Source organism: Ranitomeya imitator, chromosome 5 (genome assembly GCF_032444005.1).
Source record: "Ranitomeya imitator isolate aRanImi1 chromosome 5, aRanImi1.pri, whole genome shotgun sequence".
NCBI classification, from domain to species: domain Eukaryota; kingdom Metazoa; phylum Chordata; class Amphibia; order Anura; family Dendrobatidae; genus Ranitomeya; species Ranitomeya imitator.
In genome coordinates this window covers 313,378,329-313,405,551 of record NC_091286.1, presented here as the reverse complement: position 1 = coordinate 313,405,551, position 27,223 = coordinate 313,378,329, and the positions used below count along the sequence as shown (strand labels likewise).

Sequence of the window (27,223 nt, the reverse complement as noted above, 5' to 3'; positions counted from 1 at the left end):
TAACACCTAGAGCTCCCAAATTTTGCACACACTACTAACATTATTAGTAAGGGATATATAAAAATCTAATGGATTTTCTATGGTTTACGGTGTGTAAACCATGTCTCATATTCTGTCGGGTTCAGTAATAATTTATCAAAAGCCGCCAAGTGAATTACTGGCTTGTATGCCATCTAGCTCTGTATGAAATATAAATATATATGTGTCTCACTGACATATATATATATATATACATACATATACACATATATATATATATGTGTGTATATGTATATATATATAAATATATGACTGTATATCTGTTTTCATGAATATTTGAGCCAATGGATCCATTTTATGTCCATTTTGCAAGCCAGCGAGAAAATCTCGCAGTATGGATGCCATACGGATTCTTTTTGGAGAAAAAAAATCACATCCTCGCAATGAATACGGATGATATACGGATCACTGTTCATGAAATTTCTGGCCATAAAAAACAGATCGTATTTTTATACGTTAGGTATGACGCCGGCCTTAATGTATGGGCATTACAAGTATAGGAGACCCGCTCCTTTATAATGGGAAACTTTTTTCATGAAGCCTCCCTCTACATCTCTTCAAAGGGGCATTGGAGTGGCTAAAGATTTTTGCCAGCCCTTTTATTCACTGCATGGGCAAACAGTATGGATGACCCACTTCCTAATAATGGGAAAATTGTTTCATGAGGCCCTCCTCCATGTCTCTTCCAAGGGTTTTTTGGGTGGGTTCAAATTTGTGGCAGCTCTTGCATTCACTGCATAATCAAACAGTATGGGCACCCCATCCCCTTTTGGCCCTCCACTCCCTGTTGGGACCCCCTGTATGGAGTGTACTGCTTTACCACCGAACCTTCCATCCCATGGTATCTCTTGACCAATCCAACTAGTTCTTTGGCATTCCAGGAATCACCCTGGGCAACCGAAGTGTGTTTGAGCCTATGCAGGTAGTGCACAAACCAATCCATTACTTTTCTACCATCTATGCAGGTGTAGAGGACTCTGGCTGCATCAAGTTCTGGACCAGGTGCAACAGGTCAAACATTTGGGAGTGCGGTGGTTTGTCCCGGTGATAAGCTCAACGGTGAACCTGCTGTGCCTTGATAGTCATTGCTACCCCCAAGCTTGCAAGAATCTCCATTTTTAGCTTGCCATACTCTTTAGCATCCTGCAAAGCTAAATTATAGTATATTTTCTGGGGTTTCCCCTTCACATATGGCACCAGTACCTCTGTACACTGCTCTGGCGGGAGTTTCTCCCTCTCGGCGACCCTTTCAAACACCGTCTGGAAATCCTCAACATTGTAATTCTCCATTGTAGAATCTTCAGCCTCAACAATGCAGTTCACCACGGCACGTTGTTCAGCTTCAACAATGCAATTCTCCTCTACAGGTTCTTCAGCTTCAATATTGCAATTCTCCAGTGCAGGTTCTTCAGCCTCAACACTGCAATTCTCCACTGCAGGTTCTTGAGGTTCAACACTGCAATTCTCCACTGTTCGGTCCTGAGCCTCAACACTGCAGTTCTCCACTGCAGGTTCTTCAGGCTCAACACTGCAATGCTGCACTGCCCGGTCCTGAGCCTCAATATTTTGCACAATAGGGTATGCACAGCCGAGTACTATATAAAATCCTTCTATAGAGGTATTCTGGGGTTGTTGTGAAATAATATATTATGTCCAGTCCTGTTCTTGCGCACTTTTTATACTATTTTATATATATATATATATATATATATATATATATATATATATATATTTTATCTTTATGTAACCTTTTGTCATTTTTATAATAAAGGCATATTTTAATTATTCTCTAGCCTGTATACTTTCTGGTTTGTTCTTTATTGCTTTGGTTTTTGATATATTTGGCATCGCCACATTCAGAATCTCCCAATCTAGCTATAAAAATAAGATTAACCTGATCTCTAAAAGGCGTAATGCGAAAATAAGTCAAAACGCCAGAATTACATTTTTGGCATTAAAATGCAATAATGGGGATCAAAAGAACATATCTGCAACAAAATGGTATCATTAAAAATGTCAGCTCGGCATGCAAAAAATAAGCCCTCACCCAACCCCAGATCACGAAAAATGGAGACGCTACAGGTAACGGAAAATTGCGCATTTTTTTTTTTAAAGCAAAGTTTGGAATTTTTTTTTCACCACTTAAATGAAAAAGGCTTGCGGATACAGCATGCCATTTGGCTGAGCATGTTGGGAGAGACACGGAGCAGGTAATATGTGTAGGGCACACGGTACACCACTTAACATGCCTGGATTGTGCAAATGTTGTTGTCATTAGATTACAAACAAGAGAAGATATTGTATGGTAGTGGCTGTAGCTAAACCCTAATTAGTACTTGGAAAAGTGTGATACACATGGGACAAGTCAGAGCACCCTTCACTGTTTTTCGTGATTGGGACATATGCAGTGGGTAAACTGCAATGGATTATATTCATGACTTGAAAATTTTAGACCCAGTCACACTCCTAGTCTTGCTCTAAAATCAAAAGTGTCCTGCTCATGCTGACCGCATTTATTTATTTTTGTTGGTTGTATAGAGGCACCTTATTGTCTGTTTAAGTGTACATCTGTATTTTAACTAATTTGGAAATAAATTGAGTTTGTTTTAAATATATTTCTATGACACTTCTTGGAACACAGTTTATTTATCTGTGTTCTCAGTATGTTCTTAAATGAAAAAGAACCTAGATATGTTTGGCTTCTTGGAACTCATAATGACCTGGAGAATCATAATGGCAGGTCAGTTTTAGCATTTAGCGAACCTAGCAAAAAAGCCAAACAAAAAAGAAGCTTGGGATTACACTTTTTTTGCAATTTCACCGCACTTGGAATTTGTTTCCCATTTTCTAGTACAAGACATGGTAAAACCAATGATGTCGTTCAAAAATACAACTCTTCCCGCAAAAAAATAAGACCTCATATGGCCATATTGACGGAAAAATATAAAAGTTATGGCTCTGGGAAGGAGGGGAGTGAAAAAACGAAAACACGAAACCGAAAAAAGCTAAGGTGATTAAGGAGTTAAGCTCTCTTCCCCTCTTAATTTCCTCCAGAATCCAAAATGGTGAAAGACATGACATGACTATAATGTCAGCAATGGTCCTGGTGTACTTTTCTCCTCAGAATCGGCACTGATTATGCAGGAATGGCATTTTCCGAACAGTTTCTAATTTGTAAAGGAATTAGAGCCCTTTTTCTCATCCCCTATCTCTGCCCTTGATCCAGTGACAGCTAGATAGGTAAAGCCTATTTGAGCATAATTAGGTTGTGGGGGTGTGCTATGTAAAACACAGGACAGATTTAAAAATAAGTTATATTGCCAAAAAAGAATAGTTACATAATTACAAAACTCATATTGTAACTTTGTGAATAAACCATTTACATTTTATAGATTTTTTGGGGCTAACATAGCACCTCACTATTTTTTGCATTCTAAATAGCTATTTAGAGAAAATTAAATTGCAAATTCATGAACAGTATTAACGTACCGTCCTGCTGTCTTGTTTTGATGATACATCTCCCATGTGTAACACAAAATTAATATGTAGCAGGCTACTATTAGTGGTAAAGGAAAGAAGAATGTTGTGATTGTAAAATACAGCGTATACCTGAAAAACAAAATGGTAAAAGAACACAGAAAGACATTCACTTTTGTTATGTGTGAAAGTACAACTCCACCTTCGAGCCACTTTAAACTTGACAGAATGGAATTACACTGTCAGTAATACTGTAAAATCTTCAATATACTGTACATTATTTAACTGTTCACCACTGAGTGTGCATGCTTATTCTTGCAGGAGAGAGGAATAAGTCAGTGCCAGACACATATGGAAATGCCTTATTCCCTGCTCGACCAAAGGTCATGCATTTTGAAATCCAACATGTCTAATCTCTCACTCTTGCAATATCTGCCAAAGTCTGCAAACCTTGTGTGAAATTAACTGCCAGTCAGATAATCGATCTGTTGAGTTACCGTAATTTAATTTCATATACTGTATATGCATATACATATACAGCTCTGGCAAAAATTAAGAGACCACTGTAGAATGTTCAGTTTGTCTGATTTTTCTCTTTGTAGGCATATTTTTGAGTAAAATGTAAATTGTACTATTATCTATATAATTGTCTAAGGGTTTTTCCGTCTGTCTGTCTGTCTGTCTGTCTTTCTGTCTGTCTTTCTGTCTCTGTCTGTCTGTCCTGGAAATCCCGGCTCTCTGATTGGTCGAGGCCGCCAGGCCTCGACCAATCAGCAACGGGCACAGTGACGATGATGTCATAATGGTTGCCATGGCGACGATGATGTCATAAAGGTTGCCTCGACCAATCAGCAACGGGCACAGTCTGCCGCGAATTCTGGAATCATCATTGTCCATATATTACAGGGACATGCATATTCTAGAATACCCGATGCGTTAGAATCGGGCCACAATCTAGTTCTATATAATTGTCTAAGGGTTTTTCCGTCTGTCTGTCTGTCCTGGAAATCCCACGTCCCTGATTGGTCGATGCCGCCAGGCCTCGACCAATCAGCGACGGGCACAGTATCGACGTAGAAATCCCGCGTCTCTGATTGGTCGAGGCCGCCAGGCCTCAACCAATCAGCGACGGGCACAGCGACGATGATGTCATAAAGGACGTAGACATCCCGCATCTCTGATGACGATGATGTCATAATGGTTGCCATGGCGACGATGATGTCATAAAGGTTGCCTCGATCAATCAGCGACGGACACAGTCTGCCGCGAATTCTGGAATCATCATTGTCCATATACTACGGGGACATGCATATTCTAGAATACCCGATGTGTTAGAATCGGGCCACAATCTAGTTATTCTATAAACTTCTGACAACATGCCTCCGAATTTCCAAGCAATAAATCTTTTATTTTATTTTTTTTGGACAAAGAAAAATAGTCAAAATAAAAAAAATAAAATAGTGCTTTCAGACCTATTCTTTGTTTGATAGCTTGTGACTATCCACCATCCTCTTGATTACACTCCAGAGGTTTTCAGTGGGGTTCAGGTCTGGAGATTGGGCTGCCCTTGACAGAGTTTTGATGTGGTGGTCTCTTAATTTTTGCCAGAGCTGTAAATATAGCCAGCTATACATGTCATCTGTGACAGAAACAGAACAGGGCCTAAGTTGTAAAATGAAATATCTACATTAAAAGGAAAGAGTAACTTTTATTTCATGTAGAAATGAGGATCAATCGGCTATAATAATGACATTTTGAATAAATCTTATACTACAGTATATTTATAAAGGGAAATCTATCTCTTTGAACACGTAATTTGATCTCCAGGCAGCATTCTATGGAATAGATTAAATTAAACATGATGATATACAGTTTTACTGTTCTATATACCTTTTCATTAAAATAAATTTTCACATGTTTTAGCATGTTAAACTGGCCGCATCGTGTAATCGTGGTTGCAGAGCTGAATAAAATGTTATTTTTATTTTCTAATTTTTCATCTGTGTTACTGAGATATTATCTTTTAAAGATGAGGTTCTAACAAAGGAGATATTAGCATTGATTCGATTCTGAGGGTGATTATTGTTAGTCCTAAATAACATTGATTGATCATGTGCAGGAGGTGAAGTAGACCAGAACTGCATTTCATTATAAACACCTGCATCTGCAGCTCTCATCTCACAGCAGTCAGTGTAGTAAATCTGGGTGTCATTTTAAACAACTCTCTTGCGGCTCAGCTCTGCATTACTCTGAACACCTACCTATAATCATTGTAAATGCCAGCTGTGAGATCTGTGAGATAACAGCTGTGTGTCATTACTAATGATGGGCGAGCACGGAAATGATCTGGGGCTCATTACTTGAATTGAGCAAATCATTATGCTGGGGTGAGCATTTTGAGTAATGAGCATTATGGAAGTCAAAGGAAAACTAAAGTATTTTTCTGGCAGACCCTACCAGGAGGTATGGAGGGGGTAGGAAAATCCCTGAAATGGATGATAACACCTCTGAAATGGAATGAGAACAGAACGGGGAGGACCCTTGGATGCATCTCTCTCGCCTAGGTTGCTGCTGGGAATAAAGTTGTCAAAGTATAATAGAAACATATGCACCACTTCTGCATTTATCACCCACTCCTGATTTTGGCTTAGAAATACTGATGTAAAATACTGACCAAATACTCAAAGTGTGACGGCAGCCTATTACTCTAATTTACAGACTGACAATAAAACATACAAAACCGAAGATGAAATGGATTTTACAGGAAAAAAAAGGTTTAGAAACATTTTTCCTGTATAATGACTTTTATATTAGGCACAATAAAAAAACACCATCTCTCACTGTACTTCCCTGTCGTTTTCGGCAATAAATAAATAATTTAAAAAAAGACTTAGGGTTCCCCCTTTTTTTTTAATAACCAGCTTAAGCAAAGATGACAGCTGCGGGCTGATATTAACAGTCTGGTAAGGGCCATGGTTATTGGCCCCCTCCCAGGATAAAAATACAAGACTGCAGTAGCCCCAGAACTGGTGCACCACATTGGATACACAATTTCTGGTGCCCTGTCTGTGCTCTTCCCCATTGCCCTGGTGCAGTGGCAATAGGGGAAATGGAATTTTGGGTTGATGACATCTGTGATTTGTGAAAAACCTCTTGGGTTAGTAATGGAGAGGAGTCTGTCAGTCTCCCATTTTACTAATCTACGAAAAAGACACACCCAAAAATAAAATAAAAAATTATTCACAAAAACATTACTTGACAAATAAACAAATCCCATTTAGTTTCAAAGTAGTCCAATGATTTCAAGATATTTCACTTCATATGAAGTGTATGAAGCATCGTAACAATGATCCATAGGCTTTCGCAGTCGACACGCCAGACATGCTGCTTCACAAAACTGGCTGTAACCTTAGTTTTCTCCCAACTGCCTGGGTGTCATGAAGCATCGTGACCAGAAATCCAGCAATCTACCTGACCTGGCTGAATCACAGGAGTACATCAGACTGCTGGACTGCTGGACTCTGCATGACCCAGCTACTGTGAGGCCCGATAACCTTAAGGGAGCCTTTAAAGGAGACTTTAAGATTACCGTACTGGAGTTCCCAGCTGCTGGGACTCCTGGAGGCTGTGAACTCTAGTAGCCTTAATTTCTAGCTTCCAGGTATCCCAGCAGTTGGGAACTCTTGTATCCTTAAAGTCTCCCTTAAGTGCTGCCTTAAATTTTCCAGACTTCACAACTGCCAACAGGCCAGATGGTTCGGAACTCCAAAAACTTAAGGTTATCAAAATTAACAGCCACCGGGTGCCTGGCAGCAGTGAAGATCAGAACCTTCAAGGAGCTTTTAAGGGAGACTTTATGGTTACTGGATTCCCAAGCTGCTGGAAAGCCTGGAATCAATGAATTCTGGTAGGGATATGGATTGTCTTGCCCTGTTCCTGCCCTTAATGGCAACAAATGAACTATGAGAATACTTTCAGGCTGTTTTATATGTAACAGTAATATCTGTCTTATGCAATATATTATGATCATGTACAGCATATGAGTGGTAATGCATAATATTAGTAGTGTACAACGTAGGATAAGTATAGGATTAGCTTTGAGATATCATAAGCGTGGTTTATACAGTAAGTGGTTTGGCAACAGCATAGGAAATAGGAGCATGTGTCACTTGTTCCAGGCAGTGGGAGTGTAACCCACAGTGTGGGAAGACTACGTGCAACACGAGAAGAAGAGGGAAAGGAAGTCCAAACATTAGGGAAAGGAGAGTGGAGACACCTAAGCAGATCTAATAGCACCCTGCCTCCCCTACTGTCCCTATATTGGTTCCACACCAATCGTCGAACTGGAACCTAAGACTGCTTTCATCAGTTTTTTGCTATCAGTCACAATCCGTCCAATGTCGGATCCATCGCAGATTGTGATAAACTGATGTGACGGATCTGTTTTTTCACCGGATCCGACTAGCTGATCCAGATAATTGGATCCTAAAAAAATCGGAGCATGCGCAGTTAAAAAAATGGAATCCATTGCCGGATTCCGTCATTTGACGGATCCAGTGCCATAGGCTTCCATTCCATCTGTCGCTGTCCGTATTTTCAAGCCTTTTCAAGGGGAAAATGTGAATATCACCGGTGGCTCCCTGAAGCTGACTGGGAGTCTATAAACACCCAGATCCAGGAATGTCAATTAGAGACAGAGGGAGGTTGCCACTGGGTCCAGGCATCAGAAAGATTAGGAAGGGGTCTGCAATGCCAAATGCAGAGACCTTCTGCAGTCAGATGCAGAGCAATTGTCTGTAGCATCTGACACAGTACTCCCCACTTCTTTGAGTGGCCTCCACACATTCAGGACCATGTTTCTCAGGATAAGAGGTGTGGAATGAACAAATCAGCCTGGGGGCATTCACCTCAGATACTGAAACCCACATCCTTTCCTCTGGGCCATAACCCTTCCAGTGTGCTAAGTATTGTAAGGAATGATGTTGCAGGTGACAATCTACAATCCTCGAAATTTGAAACTCTAGATTACCATAAACCATTATTGGGGGTGATGAGGACTCAAGAGGTTCCATATATTTCTTGAGCAGAGACCAGTGAAAGACATTGTGGATCTTAAGGACCTGGAGTAGCTCAAGATTATTGATGGGTGTTAGGGTTGGCGGAACGCACAAATACATTTATTAGATGAGATAGGTGCGTTCGCAACCCGGGATCCACCGTGCAGGAAAGAACCTGCTGCTAAGCAAGGCGGCGAAGCAAATTAGTGCAAACGAACTCTGTTACTTCACAGAGCCCGTAGTAAAGAGAACGCTGTGCCCTGTTTAGCTCACAGGGGACACAGCTACTTTGTAGAGCTGACTGTGGTCATGCAGTCCAACCAACAAGCAGCTCCTCTCCCGTGGAGCCGGAATTCTAATGGCTATTAGCCAGCCCTGAATTCAGACATAAACTCCTCGCCGGAGGTGCCAGCATTCTAGGGGCTTATTTCAGCCGGGTCCCTGACTGTATGCACAAAACTCCTCACCGGAGGTGCCAGCATTCTAGGGGCTTATTTCAGCCAGGTCCCTGACCACACACACGACCACACTGGCGCTGAGCTTGTACATATTTGATACTAGCGCATGGCCGTGCGGTCATGAGAACCTTTTATAGCTGTAGCACCTACAGGACCTTCCAAGAAGGACCAATGGAAGGGTGCCACAGAACTTGATCAGGTACAGGACCTTCTTGGAGGACCAATGGAAGTTGCTGCAGTACCTGAGCATATGACCCTTGATCTCCACTGAGAGATCTTACCCTGGGCATGCTCAGTGTGTGCAAAGCAGGACTTAGTCCCAGAAAAGCCTTCTCACCGCAGACCAGTGCAGGGTACAATAGTAGAGCCTGGAGAGGCAGCAGTAACCCTTTGCACAGTATCAGATTCAGTGAGACGCTGGGATCGACATCTCGGCTGAGCAGGCTCAACCGCGGCAGATGCAGAATGGGAGACCACAGTAGACATGGTTCAAGATCCCCCTGTGCAGCGGTGGGAACTCGACTCCTAACAATGGGCGAGCAGTAAAATGCTCGTTTTTCAGGTTGTGCAAATTGGAATACTCGGGTACTCAACCCAAGCAATGAGCCCAATGTAAGTCTAAGGGAAACCTGAGTATTTTTACCGCGATCCCCTGTGGGTCCTTTTAAAGTCTAAAAATGTCTGAAAATGATGGAAACATTGCTCAAATAGCATGGGAACATCATGTGGTTTGCCCCTGGAAGCATTTCTGACTATTAGGTCACAGCTGTAAGCAATGCTGTCTAAGTTTCACACCATTTTTATATATGTGCGCCAAAAAACATACAAAAACAAAACCAAAATTGATTTTCCTGTGAAATATGTTAAAGTACATCTTTCCAGGGTAATGACTTGTATATAAGGCAAAATAATTAACTCCGTACCGAAATGTTCCTCCACCACTTTAGCTATGTTCACTCGCAGTGTTTTGATGTGTTTTTGAACTTTAAGGCTAAGTGCACACGTTGCAGAATTGCAGCTGAAAGTTCCTTGGCGATTCCGCAACTCCTGCCCCGGGTATATCACATGCGGGATTGGCATGCGTATTCCCGCTAAATACTAGCATTTTGCAAGCGTAATTACAGTAGCTTGCAGAATGCTAGCGTTTTCCAAGCGATCTGTAGCATCACTTGGAAAACTGATTGACAGGTTGGTCACATTTGTCAAATAGAGTGTTTGACAAGTGTGACCAACTTTTTACTATTGATGCTGTCTATGCATCATCAATAGTAAAAAGATGTAATGCTAAAAATAATCAAAACAATTAAAAATTGTGATATTCTCACCTTCCAGTGTCCCCCGCAGTATTCCCAATGCTCGCGATGCTCCTGTTCCCAGTAATGCATTGCGAGTGTGACCTGGGATGACGTAGCGGTATCGCGAGCATGCTACGTCATCACAGGTCATTGCCGCAAGGCATTATTGGGAACAGGGGCATCGTGAGGAGCGGGAAGACTGCCAGGGACGTCGGAAGGTGAGAATATCACAATTTTTTATTTTAATTCTTTTTTTTTAACAATTATATGGTTCCCAGAGCCTGGAGGAGAGTCCCCTCTCCTCCACCCTGCGTACCAACCGCACATGCATAGCCCCATGCGGAAAGTAAGCGGATCAATGCATTCCTATGTGTGTGGAATCCTCGCTATTCCACACAAAGAATGAGCATGCTGCATTTTTTTCTGGAATGCGATTCCGCCGCGGAACAAAACGCAACATGTGCTCAAAAATTGCGGATTGCAGTCTAAAAATAGGATGCTTAATGTATGCATTTTTTTGCGATTTTATCACGTTTTTATAGCAAAAAAAATGTGAAAAATCCGGAACGTGTGCATACAGCCAAACATTGCTTTCAACCAAATCAAATGCATTCACTGGGAAATGTAATTGTAACATTTTACAACCCTATCTTACCATGTTGTGTGTGACACATAAGGAGACCCATTTTGTTTCATTTCTGAAGGAGGGACTCTTAAAGTCACAAAGCATATTTTTAGAGGGGCATTAGGTGGCATTAATATTCTTAAAGGGCCATTATTAAACAATGGGTCTCTTAAACTGTTATTGCCTATGCAGTGAGTGGCTGTGCTGCTAAAAATTACAATGCACCCCAATACCCCTTTCACGAGAGGTACAGGAGGGCCGCCTGAAAAAATGTTGCATTGAATTAAAGGTCTTCCCTGCTATCAAGTCATATGCACCCCAATAAGCATTTGAACACAGATACTGGAAGACCACAGGAAAACCCACTTCACAGTCTTCAGTTGGTCCTGCCATTCAGTTTCCTTATGCATTGAATGCAAGGGCTGCCATGACCCAAATTTGCACGCACCCCAATCCCAACTGGAAGAAACATGGAGGGCCCCCTTAAAAAAACTGTCCCATTACAAAGGAGCGGGTCTCCTAGACTCGTAATGCCCATACACTAAGTGTATGTGATGACAAACATTTCCCCATGGGAGGTACATTTTTTAAACAATTTTTTATGGGGATCATAGACATCCTGTGCAAACCGACTGCTTTTTTAAAAGCAAAAATCCTGTTGCTCCTTTCTGCACAGTTATCTTGTTTATTTGTCCACACTTTTGTGTGCAGCAGTCCTTTTTATTGCTGCCATACTTTTCCTGAGATCATTGTAGGGAGATTGAAATTGTACTACAGTACTTGTATTTTTTCATATATCTTCTTGCCACTTTCTGCCACTTAGATTACGTTGTTATATACACTGGGCCTGAGTTTTGGTTCAGTCTCCCCCCAAAAAAGGGGAGATTCAAATTCTCACAAAGTGGATCTTCTGCAGTCCTGTTAGTTTGGTGTATGTCAGCCAGCCACTTTCTGCCACTTAGATTGCGTTGTTTTATACACAGGGCCTGAGTTTTGGGTCAGTCTCCCCCAAAAAAGGAAGTTTCAAATTCTCACAAAGTGGATATACTTCTGTCATGTTAGTTTGTCGTATATCAGCCAGCCACTTTCTGCCACTTAGATAGCGTTGTTATATACACTGGGCCTAAGCTGTGGTTTAGTCTCCCAAAAAAAGAGGGAGATTCAAATTCTCACAAAGTGGATATACTTCAGTCCTGTTAGTTTGTGGTATATCAGCCAACCACTTTCTGCCACTTAGATAGAATTGTTATATACACTGGTCCTAAGTTGTGGTTCAGTCTCCCAAAAAAAAGAGGGAGATTCAAATTCTCACAAAATACTTCTGTCCTGTTAGTTTGTCGTATATCAGCCAGCCACTTTCTGCCACTTAGATAGCGTTGTTATATGCACTGGGCCTAAGTTGTGGTTCAGTCTCCCAAAAAAAGAGGGAGATTCAAATTCTCAAAAAGTGGATATACTTCTGTACTGTTAGATTGCGTTGTTATACACACTGGGCCTAAGTTGTGGTTCACTCTCCCCCCAAAAAAAGGGAGATTCAAATGGTCACAAAGTGGATATACTTCTGTCCTGTTAGTTTGTCACATATCAGCCAGCCACTTTCAGCCACTTACATTTTGTTGTTTTATGCACAGGGCCTGATTTTTTGTTCCCCCCAAAAAAGGGAGATTTAAAATCTCAACACGTTTATATACCTTGTTTTACAGTACCATATAAAGGTTGTTATTTTGGTTAGATTTTCAAAAAAATGAGGAAGTCAGGTGGAAGAGGCCGTGGGCGGTGGTTTCGAGCTGGTACTGATGGTGGTGGTGATGCATCTGGTGGTAGTGGTAAAAGCACAATAGCACCTAAGGCTGGAGGTGTTGAGCCAGCGTCATCGTCTGGCTACACAAGGCCTCGAAGGCTCCATTGTCTGGAGTAGGAAAACGTCTTTTAAAGCCGGAGTAGCAGGAAAAAGTTTTGGCTTTCCTTGCTGTCTCTAGCTATTTCGCCTCCTCTTCAGAAAGTTCCAAATATAAAAGCAGTGAGTCGTCAGTGGATGCTCCCGGTCAGGAACAAGACGTTTCCCTGTGTCCTTCACCCAAACCAAAAGTGAAGGATGCGTCCGGCGACACTACAGGTTACTCCATGGAGCTCTTTACACATACCGTGCCTGGGTTAAAACGAGAAATTGTTAACTGCCCATTACAAGATGAATCAGACATGGAGTGCACTGATGCACAGCCACAGCTAGATTATAAGGCTGTTCCATTGACTCTGATCACTACATTGCCCTCGCAGTATACTGAGCCAGAATCTGACCCTGATGAGACTATGGTGCCCCGTCCCTAACGCTATAGCACCTTACACGGTGACACGGTGACACAGAGGACGGTGCACATGACATTGAAGAGGAGGTGATAGATGACCCAGTTGTTGACCCAGATTGGCAGCCATTGGGCGAAGAGGGTGCCGCTGCCAGTAGCTCAGAAGCGGAGGAGGATGATACGCAGCAGCCATCTACATCGCAACACCTGTCATCTGGCAGGCCCGTATCAGGCCAAAAACGTTTGTCAAAAACAAAAACAGTTTTAGGACAGCGTGGCCATCCGGTGAAAGTAGCACAGCGTGCAATGCCTGAAAAGGTATTCCATAGTAGGAAGAGTGCAGTGTGGCAATTTTTTAACCAAGATCTGAATGATCAGTCAAAAGTTATCTGTAAGAAATGCTCAAAGATCTTTAGCAGAGGGAAGAATCTTCAAAATTTAAATACAACGTGCATGCTTAGACATTTAACCAGCATGCACTTGCAAGCCTGGACTAACTACCAAACATCCCCTACCGTTGGGGTACCTGCTCAGAATGAAGGTAGTGATCAACGCTACATTGCTTCCCTCACTGTAAGCCCACCGGTTAGGACACCACCAGCAGCAAATGTGGAGGTATCGTCGCAAGGCCAAAGCAGTCAGGGAATCACAAGGTTATTGGTAGGAAACACTGTATGTAGGCCAACATCGAGAATACCATCATCAACCCTCTCTCAGTCCGCCATGTCCACCACCACCACCGCTAGTTCCACCATATGCACCTCTTCAGTCCAGCTCACCCTACAAGTGACTCTCGTTAGGAAAAGAAAGTACTCATTCTCTCATCCGCGTACACAGAGTTTGATCACCCACATTGCTAGACTAATCTCATTAGAGATGATGCCCTACCGGTTGGTTGAAAGCGAAGCTTTCAAAGCCCTGATGGCCTACGCAGTACCACGCTATGACCTACCCAGTCGACACTTCTTTGCGAGAAAAGCTATCCCAGCCCTCCACCAGCATGTCAAAGACCGCATTGTCCATGCACTGAGGCAATCAGTCAGTAGAAAGGTGCACCTCACAACAGATGCATGGACTAGTAGGCATGGCCAGGGACATTACGTGTCCATCACGGCACACTGGGTTAATGTGGTGGATGCAGGGTCCACAGGGGACAGCCATAGTGTGACAGTTCTGCCTAGCCCACAGTCTAGGAAACAGTTGGCTGTATTCATTCGCCACCCCTCCTCCTCCTCCTCCAGAAGCGAAAGCTCGTCCACAGAGCGCAGTTGCACGACCACTCCATCCGCAGCTGCCAGTGTTGCACACAAGGTGTCCCATTATCGAACAGCTAGTGGTAAGCGTCAGCAGGCTGTGTTAGAAATGAAATGTTTGGGCAACAACAGACACACCGCAGAAGTACTGGCCGAGTACTTGCAGCAAGAAACTCAGTCATGGCTGGGCAGTGTACATCTTGAGGCAGGCAAGGTAATCAGTGATAATGGAAGGAATTTTATGGCTGCCATAGCCCTTTCAGAACTTAAACACATACCTTGCCTGGCTCAAACACCTTGAACCTGGTGGTGCAGTGCTTCCTCAAAAATTATCCGGAGTTACCAACCTTGCTCCAGAAGGTGCGAAGACTTTGCTCGCACATCCGCCGGTCTCCCACACTCCAACCGTATGCTGAACCATCAGCGATTGCTGAATCTTCCCCAGGACCACCTATAATCAATGTTGCAACAAGGTGGAACTCCACACTGCACATGGTTCAGAGGCTGTGCGAACTGTTGTGAATTCCGTTCTTGGGCTCCCTCCGGTGGTTGTAAATGGCACTTTTGTGAATTCTGTCCTTGGGCTCCCTCTGGTGGTTTTGAGTGGAACTGCTGCTCCTTGGGTTTAGCTTTAGCAGCTGCTTTCACTAATCGTCTCTCATGGCTCTGCTATTTAACCTGGCTCTAGTCTTCAGCCTATGCCACTTGTCAATGTTCTCTGGCTGGATTCACATCTCTGCTTGGATTCTCCTGGTTTCCAGACCAGTTCTGCTAAGATAAGTTCTGGCTTTGCTCATTTCTGTCCACATGTTGTGGACTTATTGTTCTGTGCATTCTATTTTTGTCCAGCTTGTCATTATGGATTTTTTCTGTTAGCTGGAAGCTCTGGGAAGCAGATTTACCCTCCACACCCTTAGTCAGGTGTGGAGATTTTGTAAACTCTGTGTGGATTGTTTTTGTAGCTTTTATACTGACCGCACAGTATCCTTTCCTGTCCTATCTATCAAGCTAGACTGGCCTCCTATGCTAAAATCTGATTTCATCTCTGCGTATGTTATTTTCCCCTCCTCTCACTGTCAATATTTGTGGGGGGCTATCTTTCCTTTGGGGATTTTCTCTGAGGCAAGATAGGTTTCCTGTTTCCATCTTTAGGGGAAGTTAGATCTTAGGCTGTGCCGAGGGGTCTAGGGAGCGTCAGGTACCCCCCACGGCTATTTCTAGTTGCGCTGCTAGGTTCAGGGTCTGCAGTCAGTACAGATACCACCTCCTTCAGAGCTTGTCTCATGTTGTTCCTAAACCACCAGATCATAACAGCGAACAGAGGCGTGCTGTAATTAATTTGTGGGAGGATACACATACAATGGCAGGCAGTTGGATGGCAGACATGGAGTTGTCTGGTGTGCAGTGGTCGAAGCTCCAAGACCTCTGTCAAGTCCTTCAGTGTTTTGAGGAATGCACATGGCTGGTAAGTGCAGACGACGCCATCATAAGCATGAGCATCCCACTAATGCGTCTGCTGATGCAAAGTTTGACGCACATTAAGGAGCTGGCATCTGCAGCCGAGGAGGAGGGAAGCCTTAATGACAGTCAGCTATTGTCTGCTCAGGGAACTCTCCTGGGCGAGGTGGTGGATGAAGAGGAGGAGGAGGAGGATGATGGCGATGAATATTTATGGGAGGAGGATGCTTCTCAGGGGGCAATAGAAACTAGTGGCGTTGCAAGGTCAGGTACAGGGTTTTTGCGGGGCACAAGTGATGTTGATTTGCAAGAAAGTGCTCCTCAACCCAGCAAAAACAGTGAATTGACACCTGGAACATTGGCCCACATGGCTGAGAATGCCTTGCGTATCCTAAAAAGGGACCCCGCATTATCAAAATGATGACCGATGACGATTACTGGTTGGCCTGCCTCCTGGATCCACAATATAAAGGAAAGTTACAAAATATCATGCCACATGAGAACCTTGAGCAAATATTGGCTACCAAACAAGAGACTCTTGTAAACCGTTTGGTTCAGGCATTCCCAGCACATAGCGGCGGTGATGGTTCTCACACGAGCCGTAGGGGGCAATATGGCAGAGGTGTTAGAGGTGCACAAATCCAAAGTGGTATTGAACAGAGGGGTTTTATGACCAGGTTGTGGAGTGATTTCGCAATGACCGCTGACACGACAGGTACTGCTGCATCGAATCAAAGTGACAGGAGACAGCATTTGTCCAGTATGGTTACAAACTACTTTTCCTCCCTTATCAATGTTCTCCCTCACAGGTCATTCCCCTTTGATTACTGGGCATCTAAAATAGACACCTGGCCTGAATTGGCAGAATATGCATTACACGAGCTTGCTTGCCCTGCTTCTAGTGTGCTATCAGAAAGAGTCTTTATTGCTGCTAGTTCAATACTGACCAAAAAAAGGACAAGTCTGGCTACCCAGAATGTTGATAATCTAACTTTCATTAAAATGAACCAATCATGGATTTCAAATTATTTTGCCCCACCTTCTCCTGCTGACATGTAGCTTGCCTGAAAAATGTCTTGCTTTTGGCCTCCTCTTACTGACTTCTCCAATTCCGGCATTTGCAGCTGCTGAATGTCCACCATAGGTCATTTTTATACCTCCCTAAATGGGCTCACCCACCCCCCAAAGGGCAGTGGTCACCACCTTGCGCAAGCACCCGTGCGAGTGCCGTTTGTCTGGACAGGTGGGTGCGCCCACTCTTGGGCGATGGCACTGGCACAGAGTCCCTCATAGTACAATGAAGTGTCTCTGATGGTGGTGGTGCACAACCGACGTCAGACACACCTTCGTAATATGAGGGACCCTGTGCCAGTACTGCTGTCCAGGAGAGAGTGTTCCCCCAGCTCAAATAGTGCTCTACCACTTGCAGTACTTACCTCTCCCTGCTCCACCACTGTGTAGTCTGTGCTGTTAAATCTTTCAATGGCACTGCCAATACAAATTTGTTGAAATGATAGATGATAGTTAAAATATACAGGGGCCCTGGCCTCCATTTAGACAAGTAAATACTTTGCGCCAACTACCACTGTCTGCTACTCAGCAGTGAAGCCCACCCCAGTACCTAGCTATGCCACCTGATTAGTCCTGTTACCAATTTTGAACTGCATTTAGCCTACATTATTATTTGGGCCTACAAACTGTGTCTGCGCCACTCATTACAGTTGTCCTCCACTGAACAAAGCTATGCCGTCTGTTTAGTCCTGTTACCAATTTTGAACTGCTTTTAACCTACTTTTTAATTTTGGGCCTACAAACTGTCTGCTCCACTCATTACAGTTGTCCTCCACTAAACAAAGCTATGCCACCTGTTTAGTCCTGTTACCAATTTTGAACTGCATTTAGCTGACTTTTTCATTTTGGGCCTACTAACTGTGTCTGCGCCACTCATTACAGTTATCCTCCACTGAACAAAGCTATGCCGCCTTTTTAGTTCTGTTACCAATTTTGAACTGCTTTTAGCCTACTTTTTTATTTTGGGCCTACTAACTGTGTCTGCGCCACTCATTACAGTTGTCCTCCACTGAACAAAGCAATGCCGCCTGTTTAGTCCTGTTACCAATTTTTAACTGCTTTTAGCCTACTTTTTTATTTTGGGCCTACTAACTGTGTCTGCGCCACTCATTACAGTTGTCCTTCACTGAACAAAGCAATGCCGCCTGTTTAGTCCTGTTACCAATTTTTAACTGCTTTTAGCCTACTTTTTTATTTTGGGCCGACTAACTGTGTCTGCACCACTCATTACAGTTGTCCTCCACTGAACAAAGCTATGCCGCCTGTTTAGTCCTGTTACCAATTTTGAACTGCATTTAGCTTACTTTATTATTTGGGCCTATATCTGTGTTTCCTCCTGATCCTGCTCATTGCCCAGCCACAGCTAGATGAGTCTGCTGGTACATTGACCCAGACCACTATATTCCCCTTGCACTCTACACAGCCAGAATCTGACCCTGCTGAAAGTCAGGTTCCCTTTCCTGCATACTATACCACCTTACACGGGGACAAAGATGAAGGTGCAGATGAAAGTGCAGGTTCCTTCATCAGGTGGTGGGGCATACTCGTTGGCGACGTCACTGGCACAGGGCCCCTCATAGTACGAAAAAGTGTCTCAGGCAGTGGGAGGCGCCACCCGCTGTCAAACACACTGCCGTACTATGAGGGGCCCTGTGCCAGTGCCAAGTGCCAATGAGTGCCCCCCCCCTGCTTGCTCAGGATCACAGCACTTGCAAAGTTGAAATACTTAGCTCTCCCTGCTCCACCGCCGTGACGTATTTCGCATTTCCTGGGTCCACGAAAATCTTGAACAAGTCCTACCCCCCCACAACTTTAGCCAAATGACCCCCTGTTTTCAATGCCTAACTATTATTATAAAGTAAATTAAGATTGACAAGCTTAAGAAATAAGAATTGATGTTTTTGGCATTAAAATGGGCACTGTAGGTGTTTTCCTGTCCTCCACTCACTGCCAACTTTGATTCCCCATTGACTTGCATTGGGTTTCGTGTTTTGGTCGGCCCCCGACTTTTTGCAATAATCGGCCGATTTCACCTGACCTGACTTTTGTCAAAGTCGGGTTTTGCAAAACCCAACTCGATCCTAAAAAAGGAAAAGTTGCTCAACGGGAAGAAAAACATTAGACTCGAACAAAGACGACCCAGGAAAACATACTCAGAAGGGAGGTAAGAACATTTCTAAACCAATCCACAGTGAGGAGATTGGAACAAATCAAAATCCTCTAAACTGCATGCTCGCAAACGCCAGAAGCCTGACAAACAAGATGGAAGAACTAGAAGCAGAAATATCTACAGGTAACTTTGACATAGTGGGAATAACCGAGACATGGTTAGATGAAAGCTATGACTGGGCAGTTAACTTACAGGGTTACAGTCTGTTTAGAAAGGATCGTAAAAATCGGAGAGGAGGAGGGGTTTGTCTCTATGTAAAGTCTTGTCTAAAGTCCACTTTAAGGGAGGATATTAGCGAAGGGAATGAGGATGTCGAGTCCATATGGGTTGAAATTCATGGAGGGAAAAATGGTAACAAAATTCTCATTGGGGTCTGTTACAAACCCCCAAATATAACAGAAAGCATGGAAAGTCTACTTCTAAAGCAGATAGATGAAGCTGCAACCCATAATGAGGTCCTGGTTATGGGGGACTTTAACTACCCGGATATTAACTGGGAAACAGAAACCTGTGAAACCCATAAAGGCAACAGGTTTCTGCTAATAACCAAGAAAAATTATCTTTCACAATTGGTGCAGAATCCAACCAGAGGAGCAGCACTTTTAGACCTAATACTATCTAATAGACCTGACAGAATAACAAATCTGCAGGTGGTTGGGCATTTAGGAAATAGCGACCACAATATTGTGCAGTTTCACCTGTCTTTCACTAGGGGGACTTGTCAGGGAGTCACAAAAACATTGAACTTTAGGAAGGCAAAGTTTGAACAGCTTAGAGATGCCCTTAATCTGGTAGACTGGGACAATATCCTCAGAAATGAGAATACAGATAATAAATGGGAAATGTTTAAGAACATCCTAAATAGGCAGTGTAAGCGGTTTATACCTTGTGGGAATAAAAGGACTAGAAATAGGAAAAACCCAATGTGGCTAAACAAAGAAGTAAGACAGGCAATTAACAGTAAAAAGAAAGCATTTGCACTACTAAAGCAGGATGGCACCATTGAAGCTCTAAAAAACTATAGGGAGAAAAATACTTTATCTAAAAAACTAATTAAAGCTGCCAAAAAGGAAACAGAGAAGCACATTGCTAAGGAGAGTAAAACTAATCCCAAACTGTTCTTCAACTATATCAATAGTAAAAGAATAAAAACTGAAAATGTAGGCCCCTTAAAAAATAGTGAGGAAAGAATGGTTGTAGATGACGAGGAAAAAGCTAACATATTAAACACCTTCTTCTCCACGGTATTCATGGTGGAAAATGAAATGCTAGGTGAAATCCCAAGAAACAATGAAAACCCTATACTAAGGGTCACCAATCTAACCCAAGAAGAGGTGCGAAACCGGCTAAATAAGATTAAAATAGATAAATCTCCGGGTCCGGATGGCATACACCCACGAGTACTAAGAGAACTAAGTAATGTAATAGATAAACCATTATTTCTTATTTTTAGTGACTCTATAGCGACAGGGTCTGTTCCGCAGGACTGGCGCATAGCAAATGTGGTGCCAATATTCAAAAAGGGCTCTAAAAGTGAACCTGGAAATTATAGGCCAGTAAGTCTAACCTCTATTGTTGGTAAAATATTTGAAGGGTTTCTGAGGGATGTTATTCTGGATTATCTCAATGAGAATAACTGTTTAACTCCATATCAGCATGGGTTTATGAGAAATCGCTCCTGTCAAACCAATCTAATCAGTTTTTATGAAGAGGTAAGCTATAGACTGGACCACGGTGAGTCATTGGACGTGGTATATCTCGATTTTTCCAAAGCGTTTGATACCGTGCCGCACAAGAGGTTGGTACACAAAATGAGAATGCTTGGTCTGGGGGAAAATGTGTGTAAATGGGTTAGTAACTGGCTTAGTGATAGAAAGCAGAGGGTGGTTATAAATGGTATAGTCTCTAACTGGGTCGCTGTGACCAGTGGGGTACCGCAGGGGTCAGTATTGGGACCTGTTCTCTTCAACATATTCATTAATGATCTGGTAGAAGGTTTACACAGTAAAATATCAATATTTGCAGATGATACAAAACTATGTAAAGCAGTTAATACAAGAGAAGATAGTATTCTGCTACAGATGGATCTGGATAAGTTGGAAACTTGGGCTGAAAGGTGGCAGATGAGGTTTAACAATGATAAATGTAAGGTTATACACATGGGAAGAGGGAATCAATATCACCATTACACACTGAACGGGAAACCACTGGGTAAATCTGACAGGGAGAAGGACTTGGGGATCCTAGTTAATGATAAACTTACCTGGAGCAGCCAGTGCCAGGCAGCAGCTGCCAAGGCAAACAGGATCATGGGGTGCATTAAAAGAGGTCTGGATACACATGATGAGAGCATTATACTGCCTCTGTACAAATCCCTAGTTAGACCGCACATGGAGTACTGTGTCCAGTTTTGGGCACCGGTGCTCAGGAAGGATATAATGGAACTAGAGAGAGTACAAAGGAGGGCAACAAAATTAATAAAGGGGATGGGAGAACTACAATACCCAGATAGATTAGCGAAATTAGGATTATTTAGTCTAGAAAAAAGACGACTGAGGGGCGATCTAATAACCATGTATAAGTATATAAGGGGACAATACAAATATCTCGCTGAGGATCTGTTTATACCAAGGAAGGTGACGGGCACAAGGGGGCATTCTTTGCGTCTGGAGAAGAGAAGGTTTTTCCACCAACATAGAAGAGGATTCTTTACTGTTAGGGCAGTGAGAATCTGGAATTGCTTGCCTGAGGAGGTGGTGATGGCGAACTCAGTCGAGGGGTTCAAGAGAGGCCTGGATGTCTTCCTGGAGCAGAACAATATTGTATCATACAATTATTAGGTTCTGTAGAAGGACGTAGATCTGGGTATTTATTATGATGGAATATAGGCTGAACTGGATGGACAAATGTCTTTTTTCGGCCTTACTAACTATGTTACTATGTTACTATGTTACTCCTGACACATCTGCATTGTCCAAATGCTGGACTTTTGGACAGGCCTCATCGAGAGACATCAATGTTAATCACGGCAGATCCATTAGACTGCATCGGACCGGCGTGAGATTTTTGTGGGGGAATAAATTAATGAAAGAGGCTGTCTGTTTTCTTTTTCATTTTTTAAATAATGGACTTTTGCTGACATGAACCACCATTACCCCCGATAGACCTGCACCAGGCAATATGGATGAGACAAAGCTAAGCGGTGGAATTGGTGCATCAAACAAGGTAAGTCACTTCTGGGGTGCCTGTGGGATTGTATTTTTAGGCTTGAGATACCCCAATAACCATGATAAATAGATGTCACAATAACCGTCAGTGTCTATGACCGGTGGTAACCTTACTGACGTCATTGCCAGTCACAGACATTGCCGACTATCATGGAGCACTGTGAGATCTAGCAGTGTGTGCTAGTGTGAAAGCCTATGAACCATGTGGCTTCATATGCTGGAATTTTAGAGGGGGCTCATTGTGGGACATCAATGTGGATTACAGATATTCCATTGGACAATGGTGGACCAGCAGGGATTATTTTGAGGAAATAAATTGTAAAAAAGAGTGGCTGGGTTTTTAAAATAAGAAATAAATTAAAAAAAGGACTTAGGCCAGTTTCACACTAGTGTTTAGCCAGGCTGCGGAGGGATGCGGACTTCTGCCGTGAAGCCCCGCCCACTGCCGCATCTCTTCATTCAGCTCTGCCGACACCGGAATGCGGCGTGCGCACCCTATCTTTAACATTGGGTACGCAGGCCATGCCACTATATGTGGATGCTGCCACATGCGTCATTTTGACAATGCAGCATCTGCACGAAATTGCAACTTGTTGTGGTTGGCGCAGGTCATCGCACCATCAAAACGACGCATGCGAAGGGATCCGCCTACAGCGGCATGGCCTGCATACCCAATTTTAAAGATAGGGTGCGCACGCTGCATGCAGCCATAGACGGAGCTGAATGAAGAGGTGCGGCAGTGGACGGAGCTTCACAGAGGAAGTCCGCATCCCTCCGCAGCACGGCTAAATGCTAGTGTGAAACTAACCTTATATGTGTGTGTTTATTGATTTTTACTTTCAAGGTTAGTAATGAAGGTGTCAGACTGACACCTCTCCATTATCCCAAGTGCTTGATGGCAGCTGTGATTTTTGACGCATTAGAGCTGTCATCAATCCCAAACATTACCCCGCTTGCCACTACAGCAGGACAATCTGCATGAGCCTGGTAAAGCCCCAGAAATAGTGCATTTAAAGTGATGTGCCAATTTGGGGGCAGCTGCGGGTTTCTATTTTATTGGCTGAGGTGGGTTAAAACCCATGGATCTCGCCCTATCCTGGATCTCCTCATATCGTTCCAACCGCACATTCAGTGTCTCCCAATCCCACACTACCTCCTCATCCCACGCTCTCTCGCTGATGGAGTACCCCATGGCTCTGTTCTAGGACCCCAACTCTTCTCAATATATACACTTGGCCTGGGACAACTCATAAGGTCCCCTGGATTCCAGTACCACCTTTATGCTGATGACACTCAGATCTACCTTTCTGGCCCAGATGTCACCTCTATGTTGTCCAGAATCCGGAATGTCTATCAGCCATATCCTCCTTTTTCTTCTCTAACTTCCTCAAACTCAATGTGAACAAATCTGAACTCATCATTTTTCCTCCATCTCATAGATCTTCCTTACCTAACCTATATATTTCAATTAACGACATCACACTTTCCCCGATACAGGAAATCCGCCGCCTCGGAGTTACCCTTAACTCTGCCCTATCCTTCAAACCACACATCCAAGCTCTTTCCACCTTCTGTCGTCTAAAGCTCAAAAATATCTCCAGAATGCGTCCTTTCCTCAGCCATCAATCTACTAATGCTTGTGCATGCCTTCATCATCTCCCGCCTTGACTACTGCAAAATCCTTTTCTGTGGCCTCCCTGCTAACACCCTTGCACCTCTCCAGTCCATCCTTAAATCTGCTACCTGATTAATTCATCTCTTTCCTCACTACTCCTCTGCTTCCCCCCTCTGGAAATCTCTTCACTGGTTCCCATTCCCTCAGCATATCTAGTTCAAATGACTAATACTAACTTACAAAGCCATCCATAACCTGTCTCCTCCATATATCTCTGAACTAATCTCCCGATATCTTCCCTCACGTAATCTCCGGTCCTCCCAAGAACCTCATCTTCAGGAAAGCCTACAGCCTTCCCTGACCTCGCTGCCTACTCACCACTACTGAAGCTACCGCTTCACCAACACCGGAGCTCCTGCAACCCTCAACCTATTTTCTCATTCCCCACCATCCTGAAGAATGTACGCCCTCAAGGTCAGGGTCTTCGCCCCGCTGTATCAGTCTGTAATTGTTAGTTTGCTTACTGTAAGTGATATCTGTAATTTGTATGTAACCCCTTCTTATATACAGGACCATGGAATCAATGGTGCTATATAAATAAATAAATAAATAATACTGCTACTACTACTAATAATAATGGACAGTCCAAGCATGGTAATAGAAGCCCACAGCTGCCCTAGAACTGATATCAAACAATATCCCTCTATCAACTATCTTTCTCCCTCTATCATCTGTCCATCTACAGTGGGGAAAAAGTATTTAGTCAGCCATCAATTGTGCAAGTTCTCCCACTTAAAAAGATGAGAGAGATCTGTAATTGACATCATAGGTAGACCACAACTATGAGAGTCAAATTTAGAAAACAAATCCAGAAAATCACCTTGTCTGATTTGGCAAGATTTATTTTTCAAATTATGGTGCAAGATAAGTATTTGGTCACCTAAAAGCAAGCAAGATTTCTGGCTCTCAACAGTCACACTCCAAACTCCACTATGATAAAGACCATAGAGCTGTTGAAGGACATCAGAATCAAAATTGTATCCCTGCACCAGGCTTGGAAGACTGAATCTGCAATAGGCAAGCAGCTTGCTGTGATGAAATCAACTGTGGGAGCAATAAGAAGAAAATGGAAGACATATAAGACCACTGATAAACTCCCTCGATCTGGGGCTTCACGCAAGATCTCACCGCATGGGGTCAAAATGATCACAAGAATGGTGGTGAGCAAAAATTCCAGAACCACACCGGGGACCTAGTGAATGACCTGCATAGAGCTGTGACCAATGAAAGAAAGGTTACCATCAGTAACACACTGCGCCACAAGGGACTGTGATCCTGCTGTGCCAGACATGTCCCCTTGCTTAAACAAGTAAATGTCTTGGCCCATGTGAAGTTTGCTAGAGAGCATTTGGATTATCTAGAAGAGTATTGAGAGAATGTTTTATGGTCTGATGAAACCAAAATAGGACTGTTTGGTAGAAACAAAACTCGTCGTGTTTGGAAGAGACAGAATGCTGAGTTGCATCCATAGAACACCATAACTACTGTGAAGCATGCGGGTGGCAACATCAAATTTTGGGGCTGTTTCTCTGCAATGGGATAAGGATAACTGATCCGTGTACATGAAAAAAAGAATTGGGCCATGTATCGTGAAATTTTGAGTGCAAGCATCCTTTCATTAGCAAGGGCATTGAAGATGAAATGTGGATGGGTCTTTCAGCATGATAATGATCCCAAGCACACCGCCAGGGCAACAATGGAGTGGCTTTGTAAGAAGAATATGAAGGTCCTGGAGTGGCCTAGCTAGTCTCCAGATCTCAATCCCATAGAAAACCTTTGGAGGAAGTTTAAAGTCCATGTTGCCCAGCGACAGGCTCAAAACATGACTGCTCTAGAGGAGATTTGCATGGAGGAAAGTGCCACCAGGAAAACCACCAACTAAATACAACCAACAGTGTGTGTCAACCTTGTGAAGACTTACAGAAAACGTTTGACCTCTGTCATTGTCAACAAAGATATATAACAAAATATGGAGATGAACTTTTGTTAATGACTAAAAACTTATTTTCCACCATAATTAGAAAAATAAATCTTGCCAAATCAGAGATGGTGATTTTCTGGATTTGTTTTCTCAATTTTAACTCTCATAGTTGTGTGTTTACCTATGATGTCAATTACAGGCCTTTCTCATCTTTTTTAAGGAGGATAACTTGCACTGTTGGTAGCTGATAGTGTTGAGCATTCCGATATTGCAAATATCGGGTATCGGCCGATATTTGCTGTATCGGAATTCCGATACTGAGTTCCGATATTTTTGCGATATCGGAAATCGGAATCGGAAGTGTTCCCAGTCATCTTCGGAAACTCTCCTTCAGGCCCTGGGATCCATATTCATGTAAAAAATAAAGAAAAAAAATAAAAAATATGGATATACTCACCCCTCCGACGGACCCCGACTCTCAGCGGTGCAACCGGCAGCCTCCGTTCCTAAGAATGCAGTGAGTGAAGGACCTTCGATGATGTCACGGTCACGTGAGCGGTCAGGTGACCGTTCACCTGACCGCGACGTCATCGAAGGTCCTTCACTCACTGCATTCTTCGGAACGGAGGCAGACGCTTGCAGGGCTAAGAGCCAGGGTCCGCCAGAGGGGTGAGTATATCCATATTTTTTAGTTTTATTCTTTATTTTTTACATGAATATGGATCCCAGGGCCTGAAGGAGATTTTCCTCTCCTTCAGACCCTGGGAATCATCCAGGATAGCTTCCGATACTTGTGTCCCATTGACTTGCATTGGTATCGGGTATCGGTATCGGTGATATCCGATATTTTTTGGATATCGGCCGATCCCATCCGATACCGATACCTTTGAGTATCGGAAGGTATCGCTCAACACTAGTAGCTGACTAAATACTTTTTTCCCCACGGTATCATCTGTCTCTTTATGCCATTTTTGCAACTAGCTTTAATAATCTACAAACAGCAGTAATTGCTGTACAAAAATGCTTGAAAAAAAGCAAATAGGAACCATATGAAAAAGCAAATAGAAAACACTTGAAAAATTTTATGCTGCATTTTTCCTGCCAAGAGATTATTATTATTAATTATTATTATTATTATTATTTATTTATATAGCACCATGGTGCTATACATGAGAAGCGGTCACATTAAAATAC

General features: G+C 43.1%; 1 protein-coding gene across 2 annotated transcripts in view; it reads right to left on the bottom strand.

The window, feature by feature from the left end:
* The window catches only part of MCHR2 (melanin concentrating hormone receptor 2), a 597,452-nt gene that overhangs the window by 74,998 nt on the left and 495,231 nt on the right, over positions 1-27,223 (bottom strand). The window contains exon 5 of one of the 2 annotated variants that reach the window (XM_069767991.1): positions 3,529-3,648. The exons of the other annotated variant lie outside the window; for it this stretch is intronic. Within the exon in view, the coding sequence (XP_069624092.1) occupies positions 3,529-3,648 (120 nt within the window). The remainder of the gene's footprint in view (positions 1-3,528; positions 3,649-27,223) is intronic. 2 annotated transcript variants of the gene reach the window in all.